At 45.9% G+C, this 16,565-nt stretch overlaps 1 protein-coding gene across 1 annotated transcript in view; it reads right to left on the bottom strand.

Annotated features, from left to right (window-relative positions):
* LOC127517277 (solute carrier family 12 member 5-like) overlaps positions 1-16,565 on the bottom strand; it is a 72,049-nt gene that overhangs the window by 20,115 nt on the left and 35,369 nt on the right. Inside the window, exons 2-8 of the mRNA XM_051902646.1 lie at positions 14,635-14,735; positions 14,414-14,545; positions 13,134-13,280; positions 9,072-9,126; positions 8,617-8,747; positions 1,393-1,640; positions 1,089-1,300 (exon numbers count right to left, since the gene is read on the bottom strand). Coding sequence (XP_051758606.1) covers positions 1,089-1,300; positions 1,393-1,640; positions 8,617-8,747; positions 9,072-9,126; positions 13,134-13,280; positions 14,414-14,545; positions 14,635-14,735 — 1,026 coding nt within the window. The remainder of the gene's footprint in view (positions 1-1,088; positions 1,301-1,392; positions 1,641-8,616; positions 8,748-9,071; positions 9,127-13,133; positions 13,281-14,413; positions 14,546-14,634; positions 14,736-16,565) is intronic.

Genomic DNA, 16,565 nt, shown 5'->3' with positions numbered 1-16,565 from the left:
ATAACAATACTGGTTTACTCAAGGATTTCAAATATTGCAATGAGGTTCGAAATTTGTAAAATAGTACAGACATTTTTTCAACATCAATCATATAACATTTCAAATAATTTGAATCTGTGTTGAAACAAGTTTGATTAAACCATCAAAATATGAGAAAAAATATTTTAAATATCAGGGAAGAACAAAACACTAGACATAGTTAAGGTATTTATATGACAAAAAAAAAGGCAAAAAAGGTACTATCCAAAAATACTATACAAAAATACACTATTGTTCAAAAGTTTGGAGTCATTACGATTTTTTTTTTTTTGTGTGTGTTTTTGAAAAAAAATTCTTATGCTAACCAAGGCTGCAATTATTTGATCAAAAATACTGTCAATAGAGTACAGCAAATGCAACTGACACTTTGATGCTTCAAAAAGTTCATAAAAAGATCGTAAAACTAATCCATATGAATTGAGTGGTTTAGTCCAAATTTTCTGAAGAGACTCGATCACCTTATATGATGAACAGATTGAATTTAGGCTTTTATTCACATATAAACATTCATCAACTCACACATCAGTTGTAGTAAACAGGAAGCTCAAGCATGTTTACTTGATGTGCGAGAACCAGTGAGGTTCATTCTCGTGTGTTACGCAGCACGTTTGAGCTTTCAGAAGAGGTTTGTTCTTGTGCCTCAAGCAGGTTCGAGTTGAGCTTCTGTTTATGTTCACGGATGAATGTTTATATGTGAATAAAAGCCTAAATTTAATCTGTTCATCATATAAAGCGAACAAGTCTCTTCAGAAAATTTGGACTAAACCGCTTAATTCGAATGGATTAATTTTATGATCTCTTTATGAACTTTTTGAAGCGTCAAAGTGTCAGCTGTGTAGCTTACTATGAAGGCAAAGAAAGCTCTCAGATTTCATCAAAAATATCTTCAATTGTGTTCCAAAGATTAACAGTCTTACAGGTTTGGAACGGCATGAGGGTGAGTAATTAATGACAGAATTTTTATTTTTGGGTGAACTAACCCTTTAAAGTATTATTAATTTGAAATAGTATTAAAGTATCAATGTCTGTAAGTCTTGAGGGTTTCTAACCTGCCAGGATGCCACTGGTGACTCCAGGGATTCCCTGGATCTGACTAACATTGTTGTTGGTGAAGTAATCATCGCAGGTGGCGTTCAGGAACTCAGAGTCACAGAAGGATCTCCAAAGCCTGGTGGTGACCGTGACATTTCCCTGCTCTATGGTCTTGGCACAAATGTCAAACCCCTTTGACAGAAGAGTTCGGTTCCCGAGCACACACACCCTAAACAGGATAAAGTCTGTATAAATATGGACGCTCCTGAAATGTATTCTGTATCCTACAGGAACATTCTGAATGCAAAAGCTTCTACTTACGGAAATTCAGGTGGATCAAAAGATGTCTTGATGACCCCAGCGTAGACGGCGAGAATGGAGAGGATGACGCAGGCGAGGAACACAAGGGCCAACTTATTGACGTACTTCACACCGACAAAGACAACTAAAGACATCAAGGAGAGCACGATGGTACCGTACACACGCATGTTATTCAACAACGCTGCCTCGGCCTCTGATCCCTCCAGACCCTCCATCTTAAATATGGCAGCTGGTGGAACAATGTAGATCTACAAAGAAATCAAGAGAAAGAAAGAAAAAAAAATAGTAAAGAAAGATTCCACTGGTTTATATTGTGTAAAAATATATGAGTACTGAATTAATCATATTCATATTTAAAACTAAATCAAAACCGTCTCGGTTACGTATGTAACCCTCGTTCCCTGAAGGAGGGAACGGAGACGTACGTCAGTAGTGACCGACGAATTGGGATATCGCTAGAGAGCCCTATCAGCTTCGAGTGAACTACAACAGGCCAATGGAGTTGGCGTGCGATATTTGCATAATGCGCACCGCCCCCGCCAGGTGGTATAAATAGGGGAGCAGATGCAATCGCACTCTGTTTTTCGCTGAGGAGACAATCTAGTCCGCACTACAGCGAGGGTACAGCAACTGTGGCGACGGGACATACGTCTCCGTTCCCTCCTTCAGGGAACGAGGGTTACATACGTAACCGAGACGTTCCCTTTCAGTCGGTCACGTTCGACGTACGTCAGTAGTGACCGACGAATTGGGATCCCAAATAAAGCGCCACAGTATGAACCCCTTCCAGTGCCCAGCGCAAGCTCTAGCCACCCGGCGCACCAGTGGGACGGGGAAGGGGGCGAGCTTACGCCGAGAGAGTCTACTGCTGTTCCGATATACCCACTAAGTAAACTAGACTACACTGGGGAAGCGAACCCGTAGGGGACGCTGCGGAGACCACTACCCACCCGTAGGGGAGGAATTTACGTGGAGAGTACACATATGGACTGGCCGTGGGCAGTACGCATATGGAGTCCCTGGGATGGCTCCACCTGGGTAGGGGGAGACTCATCTGACAGGTGACAGCAGAGCTGGCTCTGCTAGGGAAAGACACGGGCTCGCCGTAGGGAGTTGACCGTGGACAAATACACACATGGGACCGCTCACGTGGAGGGGTCACGACATGTGGAACCCAGCCAAACGTCAACGTCGGTGACGGAGGTTTGGCCTGGCATCAGACACTCCGCAATGTCCGAGCCGAAGGGGGAGGCGGAGGAACTCGACAGGGTTCGCCAAGCGGGGAACTCGACTGGAGTAAAAAGGATGCACGTATCCGGCCCAGGGGGCGGGAGTGGCATTGCAAGCCGACACTAGAACGGGCTCTTCGCGTCTACCGGCTGGTGGAAGCGAGTACACGGGAAGATACCGGTTCTACACGAAGGCTATAGAATCTAGCGAACGTGTTAGGTGTCGCCCAGCCCGCAGCTCTACAGATATCTGTCAGCGAGGCGCCGTGCGCCAACGCCCAGGAAGAGGCCACTCCTCTGGTGGAGTGGGCTCTCAACCTGAACGGGCAAGGCACGCCCTGGGACTCGTACGCCAGGGCGATGGCGTCCACTATCCAGTGGGCCATCCTCTGCTTGGAGACAGCCTTTCCCTTCTGCTGGCCTCCGTAACAGACAAAGAGCTGATCTGAGGTCCTGAAGCTTCGCGTTCTGTCCACGTACAGGCGCAGCGCGCGGACGGGACAGAGCAAAGCTAGGGCTGGGTCTGCCTCCTCCGAAGGCAGCGCTTGCAGGTTCACTACCTGATCTCGAAAGGGAGTGGTAGGAACCTTGGGCACATATCCAGGCCGGGGTCTCAGGATAACGTGAGAGTCACCGGGCCCGAATTCCAGGCACGATTCGTCAACCGAAAATGCGTGCAGGTCCCCTACCCTCTTGAGCGAGGCCAATGCAACCAGGAGGACGGTCTTTAGGGACAGTACTTTTAACTCGACTGATTGCAAAGGCTCGAAGGGACGACCCCGGAGAGATGTAAGAACCAGGGTCAGATCCCAAGAGGGTACAGAGGGGGGCTGGGGAGGATTCAGTCTCCTCGCCCCCCTCAAGAACCTGACGATCAGATCGTGCTTCCCTAGCGATTTACCATCAACTGCATAGTGATGTGCGGCGATAGCGGCAACATACACCTTGAGGGTGGAGGGAGACAGCCTTCGCTCCAGGCCCTCTTGCAGAAAGGAAAGCACGGTTCTGACCGAACATGATCGGGGGTCCTCTCGCTCTGGTTGAGAGGAACACCATTCGACGAATAGGTTCCACTTCAGCGCATAGAGGTTCCTCGTAGAAGGAGCTCTAGCGGAAGTGATGGTGTCTGCGACCGCTTGCGGGAGATCACTCAGAACCTCCGCGTCCCGTCCAGGGACCACACATGGAGTTTCCACAGGTCGGGACGCGGGTGCCAGAGGGTGCCCCGTCTCTGAGTCAGGAGGTCCTTCCTCAGAGGAATGGGCCAGGGAGGTGCTGTCGCGAGGAGCGTGAGGTCCGAGAACCAGGTCCGAGTGGGCCAATATGGAGCCACTAACAAGACCTGCTCCTCGTCCTCCCTGACTTTGCACAGGAGCTGTGCGAGAAGGCTCACTGGGGGAAACGCATATTTGCGTAGGCCCCGGGGCCAGCTGATTGCCAGGGCATCCGTGCCGAGCGTGCCGCCGGTCAGGGAATAGAACAACTGGCAGTGGGCAGTCTCCGGGGAGGCGAACAGATCTATCTGTGCCTCGCCGAAGCGCTGCCAGATCAGCTGGACCACCTGGGGATGGAGCCGCCATTCGCCCGGAAGCGGAGGCTGCCGTGAGAGCTCGTCGGCTGCACGGTTGAGCACGCCTGGGACGTGAATGGCACGAAGCGACCTCAGATGCTTCTGACTCCATAGCAAGAGATGGCGGGCGAGTTGCGACATACGGCGGGAGCGTAGACCACCCTGATGGTTGATGTACGCAACGGCCGCAGTGCTGTCCGAGCGGACCAGTACGTGCTTGTCTGTCAACAGCTCCTGGAAGCGGCCCAGTGCAAGACGTACTGCTAGCAACTCGAGGCAATTGATATGCCAATGCAGTTGGGGCCCCGTCCACAGACCCGACGCTGCATGCCCGTTGTACGTGGCCCCCCACCCTGTGGCAGAGGCATCTGTGTGGACCACAGCATGCCTGGACACTTGTTCGAGGGGAACTCCAGCCCGCAGGAACGAAGGGTCCGACCACTTGGTGAGGGTGCGACGGCAGTTCGGTGTCACGGGAACACGGAACGTACCGCGCTGCCACGCCCATCTCGGGATCCGGCCGCGGAGCCAGTGTTGAAGCGGCCTCATATGAAGCAGTCCGAGCGGCGTGACTGCGGCTGCGGATGCCATATGCCCCAGGAGCCTCTGAAAGAGTTTCAGTGGGGCCGCTGTCCTGCGCTTGAGCGTACTCAGGCAGGTCAACACTGACTGGACGCGCTCCTCGGTGAGGCGCGCAGTCCGGGCGACCGAATCCAGTTCCATACCGAGATAAGAGATCCTCTGCCCGGGGGAGAGTTTGCTCTTGTCCCAGTTGACCCGAAGACCCAACCGACTGAGGTGAGCTAACACCATGTCCCTGTGTTCGCACAACTGCTCCCGCGAGCTGGCCAGGATGAGCCAGTCGTCGAGGTAGTTGAGGATGCGAACGCCCTGTTCCTTGAGCGGAACAATGGCCGCCTCCGCAACCTTCGTGAAGACGCGGGGCGACAGGGCCAGCCCGAAGGGTAGGACTTTGTACTGATATGCCCGACCCTCGAACGCAAACCGTAGGAAGGGTCTGTGACGAGGCAGAATCGAGACATGAAAGTACGCGTCCTTCAGGTCGATCGCTGCAAACCAATCCTGGGGACGGACGCATTCGAAAATGCGCTTCTGCGTAAGCATCTTGAACGGCAGCCTGTGAAGGGACCGGTTCAGGACACGCAGATCCAGGATTGGCCGTAGCCCACCGCCCTTCTTTGGTACAATGAAGTAGGGGCTGTAGAACCCTGACTTCATATCGGCTGGAGGGACCGGCTCGATTGCATCCTTCGCCAGGAGGACAGCAATCTCCGCCCGGAGAACAGGTGCATTGTCCAGGGACACCTGAGTGTAGTGGACACCCCTGAAGACCGGGGGACGCCGGGCGAACTGAATCGCATAGCCGAGTCTGATAGTGCGAATGAGCCAGCGGGACGGGCTGGGGAGCGCTATCCAGGCTTCCAGACACCGAGCCAGCGGGACCAAAGGCACCACAGACGCACCGGGGGTGGGGCAGCGAAGCAGAGTGCTGGAACCCGACTCGGACGGCGCAGCGGCCCGAAGTGGGGTCAGACTCTGCGAGGTGACAGTGTGAATGGGAGACGGCTGGGGGGCGGCCTCGACCATCACACTGGAACCTGCTGGCGAAGTGAGAGTGGGCTGCGAGTGGCAAGGCGGAGCCTCGCGCGCTGACAGCCACAGTCTCTTGTGACCTGGAGGATTGGGAAACTGCTCTTTTTGTGATGAAGTGGGTACCGCTGGACTCCGGAGAGCCAGCGGCGGGACAGACAATTTCACAAATTCCCCCCGGCCCTCCTCCGGGGGTGGGAGAGACGATGGAGTCCTCTCCCGAAGAGCAGGAACCTTCCCCTCCAGGTCGCCCGTCTCAGGGTCGCGTCTTCCTCGACCTCTTGCCACCTGGCTTGGCCTGAGCGGGCTGGGCGCCGCGTCCGCGACCGGCACCCTGCTGTTTGGCTGGTGTAGGCTGCTGCTTTGCCAACTTAGCAGGGGCGGAGGACGACGCAGGCGGGCGCCCTCGGCGACGAGCGGGCTGAGGCTGTGCTGCCGGCGGCGGGGTGGAGGCAGCAGCGGACCGCCGGGGCAGGACGTGTTTGATAGCCTCAGCCTGCTTCTGGGCGGCAGAGAACTGCTGGGCGAAGCTCTCTACCGCGTCGCCGAAAAGGCCGACCTGTGATATGGGGGAGTCCAGGAACCGATATTTGTCGGTATCCCTCATATCAGCAAGGGTCAGCCAAAGGTGGCGTTGCTGGACCACAAGCGTGGCCATCGCCTGACCAACAGAACGTGCCGTCACCTTAGTCGCCCGGAGGGCGAGGTCCGTGGCGGCACGCAGCTCCCCAAGCAGCTGCTGGTCAAGACCTCCCTGGGGCATTTCCATCAACGCTTTTGCCTGATGAACTTGCAAAAGGGCCATGGCATGCAAGGCAGAGGCAGCCTGTCCGCAGGCTCTGTAAGCTTTCTCTGTCAAGCCTGACGAGAATTTACAGGCCCGGGATGGGAGACGCGGCTCACCGCGCCAGCCAGAGGCCGTTGGACACAGTTGCATCGCAACAGACCTCTCGACTGGGGGAATCCGCGTATATCCCCTAGCCTCCCCGCCATCCAGGTTGGTGAAGGCGGACGAGGGACCAGGTCTCGCACGAACGCTATAGGGCGTCCGCCAGGACCTGGTCACCTCATCATGCACCTCCGGGAAGAATGGCATCGGGGCGGGGCGCTGGGGACCAGCGCGGGCCGCCCCGAGGTACCAATCATCGAGCCGAGAAGGTTCGGGACACGGTGGAGGGTTCCAGACGAGCCCGACCTTCTCGGCAGCCCGGGAAAGCATAGCCGTCAACTCAGGATCAGGCTCGGACAACGCTACGGTCCCGGAGGGAGGTAACGCAGCCGAGTCTTCATCTCCCGAGGACTCTGGCTCACCTTCCGATGCCGCGATCGACATGCAGTCATCCGCCGGTGCTCCGAAAGAAACGGCTGGTCGCTCCGTAGAGGGACCAGCACGCTCAATCGGCAACACCACCGGTTGCAGTGAGGTAGAGGGGACAGGGGCCCGCGGAGCGGAGCTCGGCGGGGAAGCCCTGACCGTGATCCTCAGATCACCCTGCCTACACGCCGGCGCACCGTCACCCCGGCCGAAGCCAGAGAAAACGGCGGCACGGGGCATAGGGGAGGGGACCCCCGCTCCCTGAGAACCAAGGAACGAGAGTCTCGATCTCAACACTGCAATAGTCATGTTCCCACAGTGAGAACATGAACTATCCACAAAAGCTGCTTCAGCGTGCTGAACGCCCAGGCACGTGATGCAGCGATTGTGGCCGTCAGCGGGGACCAATGAACGACCGCATCCAGTAACGCACAGACGAAATGACATCTTGAAAAAGACGCAGGGTTCGTCTGTGAAGCTCTTTTAGGAGGGGAAAAATTCAGCTCTCTTGTGCTGAAGCACACAGGGAGTGTCACGATGTGTTCGGGTACACCACTCCCCGAACACAACGGAGGAACCGGCCCAAATCGCAACAGACCACAATGCTGGGAAATGGAAATTGAATGCTGTAAAAACAGCAGTTGAGAGCTTTAAGCTCAGGCTCCTCGGAAGCTCGCGACCTCGCTGGAGTGCCGTTGCACCAACACAAGAAAAAGAAATTTTCCTTTTTTTTTGGCTTGAAGAATTCACTGAAGTCTGAAAGCTGGAAACACACTAGATGGCTCCGAAGCGAAAGACAGAGTGCGATTGCATCTGCTCCCCTATTTATACCACCTGGCGGGGGCGGTGCGCATTATGCAAATATCGCACGCCAACTCCATTGGCCTGTTGTAGTTCACTCGAAGCTGATAGGGCTCTCTAGCGATATCCCAATTCGTCGGTCACTACTGACGTACGTCGAACGTGACCGACTGAAAGGGAACTACAGTTCTGTTCATAAGTTTACATACCCCTTTCAGAATATGCAATATTAATTTTAACAAAATTAGAGGGATCACAAAAATTGGATGTTCATTTTTTTAATACTGTCCTGGATAAGCAGTTTCACGGCGGTTGTAAACTTTTGAACAGGATGATAATATGCAAATTTTTCTTATTTTGTTTAAAGATTTTTTTTTTTTCATTTAGCACTGCCCTTCAGAAGCTAAATGTGATATTTACATGTTTCACAGATGACAAAATAAGTACAATTCACTCCGATCATCCAGTTTCCAAAAGTTTACACCCCCCGGCCGTATTAATAAATGTGACTTGACTTGATGTATGAGCAAAACTGTATTCAGAGTATAAATTAAAATAAAAATTGTACATTCAAAATCAAAAATCTAAGAAAAGAGATGTTAAATAATGTAATTTACAGTTTGTACCATTGTCTGTTGAAATTTGGATTTAATTGGTTAAATTAATGTCAGATTAAGCAAAAACCAATGAAAATGTACCAGCAGGATTTCGATGCAGCCCAGGATGTACATGGCCCCGGCGAAAGTGGTGCCTAGGTAGAAACATATACCAACGGCCCCGCCAAATTCCGGCCCCAGTGAACGAGAAATCATGTAGTATGAACCTCCAGCTATAAGTACACAAACAAATGTGTCATTAATCATGTACATCTAAAGACCTAAATAGAAAAGCATTTTACACCGTCATCATACTTTTCTCTTGTTGAAATGTCAATTCGACACAAGTGACACATCTACAGGCTATTGTTATTTTAAATAAACACAGAGACAGACATGCATCCACATAAGGGAAACACACAGTTATGAGTCCGGAGCTGATCTCAGCACAGTTGGGAGCTGTACTGCGCACTGCAGCTAACTGCCCATGAAGAACAACAGGACAGCCGTCCTCTGGGCATCTGCACACATACACAAACACCGGGAATTCAGCTCACCTGGCACAACTCCATTGGTGGCAATAGCGCTCATTGAGATGGCAGTCAGCATAGTCTGTAAATAGAGTAAATAAAGATCAATACAGAGGGGACAGTGAGCGACAAAGACAAGAGGCCTCCAGTGAGTCGTGAAAGAAAAATGTATTTATTAGAAAATAAACATTGAGCACATTAAGAAGCTATGCAGTTGAGGGGGATTTTTGACTGGTTTAGCCGATTCATCAGTTGTAGGGGGAAAAGGGGGGAAATGATTTTGTCCCTTGCCCCATGAATTGAAGTGACGGCCCTGCATAAAGAATTACAGAACTGCATTCTGTAATTATGTTGCACCATTAACGGTGATGTGTCATTTTTTGGATGCTAATTAAAAGCTTTACAATGAGGTTTCATTTGTTAACATTAGTTAACTACATTATTTAACATGAACTAACAATGAACAATTCTTGTACAGCATTTAATAACCTTTGTTCTAGAGTGGTGCCGGGATGATGTCAAAATTCAGGAGACTATTTCGCCAGTGTGTAGCAAATTAGCTCAAAAGGTAAATATGAATAATTAATCATAACTTGTTATAATTAATTATAAATATTTGAATCAGTTAATCGAATTAACTTGATGTAGCTGAATTAATATTACATTCAATTAATCTGTTCGGCCAGTGAACACTTAGTATTGATCGTCTATCAACTCTCCAGAAAAGATATTTTCCATGGCCACAGAAAAATAACGCTTTCTTAGCATGTAGCTGTGATCGTAATCGCTATCACTGACATTGGTTTATAAGCAGATCAGAATCAACTCGCAAGAATATGCACAAAGTTTTATTTAACTAAAATCACGAACACATACCTAGACTAAACACACACAGGCATACAAATCACGCATACATAGGAAATGAGAGAGTGGAAATGAAATTAAACCGTAGCATAACAGTGGAATGAAGCTATGAAAAGAGTCATTTAACGAGCTGGAAGAACCACAAATTTCTCAATATAAAGCACCTTTGTTAAAGGTGCAATATATAAAAATTTTGTCCGCTAAAGAGGTCGCTAGAGGCCTATTCAAAACAAAGGCGTAGCTTGATGACGCCAAGTATGAGCGCATAATCTTGGGACATGTGGTCTCTACCTCAATGGCCGGTGGAAACAATCGGGATAGGACTCAGGAAGAAATCATGTTCATGGGTGCGATTATTAACGTTACTGTAGTATGAAGCAGAGCAGGACCGAGTGTTGTGGGAGCTGAACGAGGGCGCTGGAGCAATTGCGCAACACCCGCCTCACGAGCAGCGGAACTTTTATTATGCCACAGTCGCCGGCGCTGCTTCCGCTTTTCCGGTCATGAGTATGAGGTAACAGCTCTGTTTATCATGTTAGATACATTTGAGTGTGTTGAAAATGATGTTATAATGTTACTTTGTGCATTCACTCGGTGGCTGCTGTGAGACACTTGTTTGAGACACACTGCAGTAAGATAGATCGATTTTAGAATATCATATTAAATGCTGGATGGCTTGTGTTGATAAATGGCATGCAATTAATTTTAAAACGTACTGTATGATGGAGAAAATACTGTATTACTGTTACTAAAAATAAAGCTGCATCTGATTATGCTATGTTAGCCACTTGACAAAATAGTGTTTTTCTCTGAGGCATGGTAAAGCATGGTACTTGCAAAAAATCAAGAAACATAGATTTAAACAATAAGACTAAATGTGTTGAGCTATATAACAACAATTAGTTTTCTGTCTATAAACGTAACCAAACAGTTGTTCCCTTACCTATTAAAACATGTAATATATTAAAGCGTCTTTGGTGTTTCCATGGTTTCTACAAAATAAAACCGGAAACCGAGGGTAACGCGGGTATGACGCCATTGACAGGCGACTCCTCACACGTCCCGGAGCCTTGGTTAAAATTGCAATTTTCTCACGATTTACAAATAGTTGGAAACATTTGGGATATTGTAAGTACTCAAGTGAACAAAATATATAACCCTGCCTAGTGGTTTTTGGATACTTTACTGCAAAAATTTTACATATTGCACCTTTAACAAAGGGGTTAACAACTTAATACTAAATCGCCGTTTAGTGTTCAAATGTATGATACTTGTTGAGGAGCATCCGGATATGGAGTCTCGGGAGAAATTCTTGATGGTTTGGTCCGATGGTGTTGAAGTTGTAATCAATATATTCTGCATTGAATTAAGAAATGATGATGAACTTGTGTTGCTAATTTGACCCTGTTGTCAAAGAAGTTGCGTATGGCCTGAAGGTGAGTTGACCAGCAATCAGTAGAATCAGCAAGAATAATGAATTAGTGGCCAGGTTTTCTATTTCTATGGACCGAATGTATGATTCATGTGGCCTGTACATTTCTGATCAGGAACTATCTCCAAAGTGTCTTTGAAATGTATGTGGGCAACAAATGGTGAAAGTTCTCAGTGGGGGGGCCAGACATTATGGTGTCTGCATGTTGACTTTTACAATTGTCTATTACACACAAAACGTAAGTATCGTCAACTTAAGTTTACCACAGACTTATTTCACTCAGAAATTGTCAATTATAAAAACCCATAGGAAAATCTCGGGGGAACCACTGGTGAATTAGTCTTCCAGGTTTTGACATCATCCCTGTTGCACTCTATTACATGGCTCTCTGAAATGCTTGATTCTGATTGGTCAGCTGCAACATTCCAAGGTCAGTTATTTCCCAAAAATGACCATTGTCAATAGCAATGCTATATAATGACCGCTTATCCGGTTATTTTAGGTCGGCACTTCTTTCATGTCTCTTGTTTCACACCGCAGACGCGCTCTGTCTCGTTTCATTCAGACATTCAATAAAAACAGAAGACTTCAGTTATTAATAGTAGGCCTATGATAATGTTGGCAAAGTGTTTGTCTTGCTGCTAGAACAATATGTACACTTTAATAGATTATAAGATAAACAGGTAAGATTTTAAAATGGCCAATTCTCAAATCAATATTTAATGCCCTCGTCATTATTTATGGGGTGGAAAGCTGTGTAATAAGTAATATGACTGTACATTATCCCTTTAAATGCCATCTTGTTTAAACTTGTTCGTTCGTTGAAATAGAAAACTTTTGTAACAATGTAAATATCGTTACTGTTACTTTTGATCAATTTCATGCATCCTTGCTGAATAAAAGCATTAATTTCTTTCAATCTTTTAAATGGAAGTGTACTTGAGCACATTTTACACTCATGTAACTTGTATGATATTCAATGTACTCAAATTCTAAAATAGGAAGCTAGAAAATGATTAATTTGAAAACACTAAGTATTTAGCCAAGATTCAAACAAACCTTGTGAATATTACTAGTGAGTGTGGGTTGACAGAATTATTCTGCGAGTGTGAGTGTATCTGCTGGGGTTTGGCAGGGTCAAAAGGGCATGATAGGGGATTTATGGTTGTAGAATCCAAAGGGACAGCTTTCAGCTTTTTTATATCAAACAATATTAAAACAGATATGACAGGAGGGGAAAGAGCTCAGAGAGGGACAGCACTGCACATTCACTTACATAATACTGCTCAAACTCACTCTGAAACAGAATAGCGCAGCAAATATTCACTAATATGTGACTCGATCACGCACAAAATGCATGCAAACACGCAAGCCACCAGAATCACCAGCAGCAGAGCGGCTTGTGCTTAACTGGCAGCTCTGAAATCAAATACCTCATGTAAGCATTTACATTTACATTCTTGGCAGAAATTCTGTCTGGCATGCTCACATACCGACTTACCAAAGTGACTTACAACAAAGCGATTGTATAACTGTAAGCAATCTTCAGTTAAAGGTTCAGAGGGGTAAAAGGAAACCTTAAGCTCTCGAGAGGGAGTCTCTGGGGGTCTTGCTGCATAATGGTAATAATAAATTCTTCTTTCGAGGTCTGAAGAGATTTTTCTGTTGGTGTAGATGCTATTAAATGCATTCAGATATGAAGGATAGAGAGGCTATTTGTGGAGTATTAATGTTTGAGCTTGGCGTAACTGGTGTAACGGAGTCTTGCAGCGTCTGTGCATGTGAAGACTGACCGTGGAGCAACACATGAAGACGATGGCGAAGGTTCCCAGGACGCCTCCAACGCCCACCAGCCAGGTCATCCTGAGGAAAAGGATCACCCCCAGGATGTTCTGCATACATGGCAGGTACACGCCCATTATCGTGCCCATACGTGGAGCCTGTCAATTAAACAATCAACCAATCAATAATCAGGACACCATGTAAATCTATTAACTGGTACATGCTGCTCAATATAATTCACAGACGGCATAATTAAAAGGCCATTTTTTGTGCTTGTCAATCAACATCCACCCAATCAATAATTAGGTACATCCATTAACGTACACATGACTGAGGTTCATGAAATTTTTATACCATGATTATTTGCCAGCACTGACTAGTTAAAGCTGTAATTGATGTTTGCAGTGCAATATTTGACCTGAAGGGTAAAAATTATGGATATTTTCGTCAGTTACGGCTTATTAAATCTAGTGTTCTGCCCGCTTTAAATCAGACGCAGAGATAAAGTGTGGTAAGATTACATTTGCATGAATGAATAATAGCACTTATAATTAATAATGATAATTATTGAGAGAGTAAGAGAGGAGTGCGTGTGTGTGTGTGAATTACCTGCTTCTGTTCAGCAACTTTCTACTAATAGTGAAGCTGTGAGTTTCAAAAACTTCAAAAATAGCTATATTACCCACTCGTTGCTGAGAAATATAAAGTAGAGATTCAGTAGCGAAGCTATATTATTATTTAAAGACGCAGGGCAGCGTTGATAAGTTTCTGTGCTCATGAATGTTTCTGTGTGTGCAAGTGTGTGTGTGTGTGTGTGTGTTTCAACGAAAGCAGCGCATTAACATAGAACATTGATTAAACTTGCTGGAACTATCTGTGCATTAAACAGCTTTAATGCACACCTTCTAGCCAATCAGAATAGAGTATTCAGGAAGACTATGGTATAAAGCACAATACAGATAGTTTCAAAGCATTAAACAGGAAAATAATAGAATCATTGATGCAACTTTCATCAAATATTCACAAATTCTGCCGTAAAGCAGCTCTAAAAAGATAATAGTGTCATTATTCAGCTCAAGTCTGTTTAGTGTTGATTCAAGTTAGTTTAACAACAATGTTAATGTTGCAAAATTCATCAATTACGAAACAAATTTGATTCTGCTATAAAGCAGCTCTACAGAAGACAGAAATGTCATCATCCAGCTCAATTCAATTTAGGATTGTACTCATCCAAAATAAGGTTCAGTAGTGATTTGGCAGTCTGTAGATATACTGGAAGGCTTTTTATGACCTGCACAGTTTTCTTGCGCGCCTCCTCGTTGTTTTCTGCCTCCTCATGCTCTTTACTGCCTTGCGTCAGGTTGGAGTAGTTGGCGAGGCTGCTCAGCAGAGAAGATACCATAGGACTAGTGTCCATCTCCTCCTACAAAACACACACATACAAACAAAGGTGAACCTACATTCATACTGTATTGCAACCCTTTGAAACACTCATTAACAAAGCTGCACTACCTCAAACAGAGCCATGTTTTTCCCATCATACTGCTGGCTTTTCTCTACGTCACTGGTGCTGCTGTTAATAAAGGGGCTGCTCTCCTTGGATGTTGCATCTCCTGTGAACATACATGAATTAAACATTGGTGTTTATTATCATCTACAATAGAGTACATTGACAGTGGTCCCAAAAAGTATTCGGACACTTAAAAATATTAGGTTGTTGAACACAACCATTCAAAAGTTTTAAAAGAAATGAATACTTTTACTCAGCAAGGATGCATAAATTGTTACAAAAGATTTCTTTCCAATAAATGTGGTTCTTTTGAACTTTCTATTCTTCAAAGATTCCTGGAAAAAAAATTATCATGGTTTCCACAAAAATATTAAGCAGCATAACTGTTTTCAACATGGATAATAATAAGAAATTATTGTGTTTCATCAAAATCAACATCAAGTAAAAACAACCATCCATTTGCAATTTGTCAGACATTGCTCCCACTGAATCTGCTTACATATAAGATCAATGTCATCGCATTTGCATATAATACTAAAGAACAATGTAGTAGTGGTATCATCAGATTTAGGCCATAAGCATATTTGGTTTAAAATGTTCTGTCCTCTGTAAGAGTGCTTTGCCTCACAGTATTTTGCAGAATGCCTTTTCACATCTCACATAAACTAAGTGCTGTGTACAGTAGGGTAACATGGGGGTTAGATGTTCTTTTCTTTCAGATGGACAAGAAGTTGTAACGACAACTATAATTTTATAGTAAATTGCATAGTATTTTGAAGCAAAAAGATAAAATTAGACCCTTGGGGTAAGAAGACCTATGACCAACCAAGGGTTTAATTTAATCTTTTTTTACTTCAAAATAAAAACTATAACCTTTACTCCACAAATCTAAAAACAGTGATGTGTCCACAGATCCCTCATTAACAAATAGACACACAAAAACTTTGATATTCAACATAATACAGTATCATAGATCACTATTTTCCAGAGACACAAAATTAGATCAATCACCCTCAAAACTAGTGATTAAATCCCACATATGTTGATAATCAGATGAATTGACAACATTAAAAATAGTGTAGCTATTCATCAAAAGTGCTGAGATGCAATTTTGTGCTAACTATGGTCAGGAGAAAAAATGAAGGTGGTGGTGGGGGTCGATCTTGCCCCAGGGGGCATCTTACCCCATGTTACTATACAATTATTCCAAGTAGTTACAACTTCTTGTCCATCTGAAAGAAAAGAACAGGGGTGGATAAATGCAACTGTAAAGAAAAACAGCAGTGCATCAGCATGGAGCACTCCTTGAGTATCTGTGTGTGTGTGGGTGAGGAATTCCAGGATTTCTACATACTCTTCCATAGCAACAACCCGGTTCTGAGCCTATTTTTACACTACCGCTTTCAGCTGCACATCCTTTATCACAGGAACCTTTGATCGGTTAAATCTGAAGTAGCGCAACATACACCCTCACAGGTTCAGAATGCTGTTGTGTCCTATAAATACGTCATGGTTCATTAATTGTGTGTATTTCTAAATTGTAGTGCGTATTGTAATTTCTTTAGTATGCTGTCACCTTCCCTGCCTTCTCTAACATAATTATATGTGGGAGAATGCTCATTAAATGGCCAAGGGAATCCTGCCTCTTAGCTTGCCCGGTTTAATCTGATGTATTAGTTTAATTAATCAAGCTTCCTGCTTCGTACATTTTAATTTTCACAGCATTTGCCTGCTTATTGACCTGCGACCCTATGACCTTTAAACACACAATTCATCACCTTGTAATTTCATCTGTCACCACTAAATCAATACACCACCAAAATACAAGGACATACATACACACACACGTACACACACACACGTACACACACACACAAACCAATTATGCAACACATTGATAGACTTGCATTTTTTAAGCTTTTAACAGTTTTCA

The sequence above is a fragment of the Ctenopharyngodon idella genome, chromosome 8, assembly GCF_019924925.1.
Source record: "Ctenopharyngodon idella isolate HZGC_01 chromosome 8, HZGC01, whole genome shotgun sequence".
NCBI classification, from domain to species: domain Eukaryota; kingdom Metazoa; phylum Chordata; class Actinopteri; order Cypriniformes; family Xenocyprididae; genus Ctenopharyngodon; species Ctenopharyngodon idella.
The sequence above is the reverse complement of the archived record's forward strand: the minus strand, read 5'-3'. Positions and strand labels throughout refer to the sequence as shown.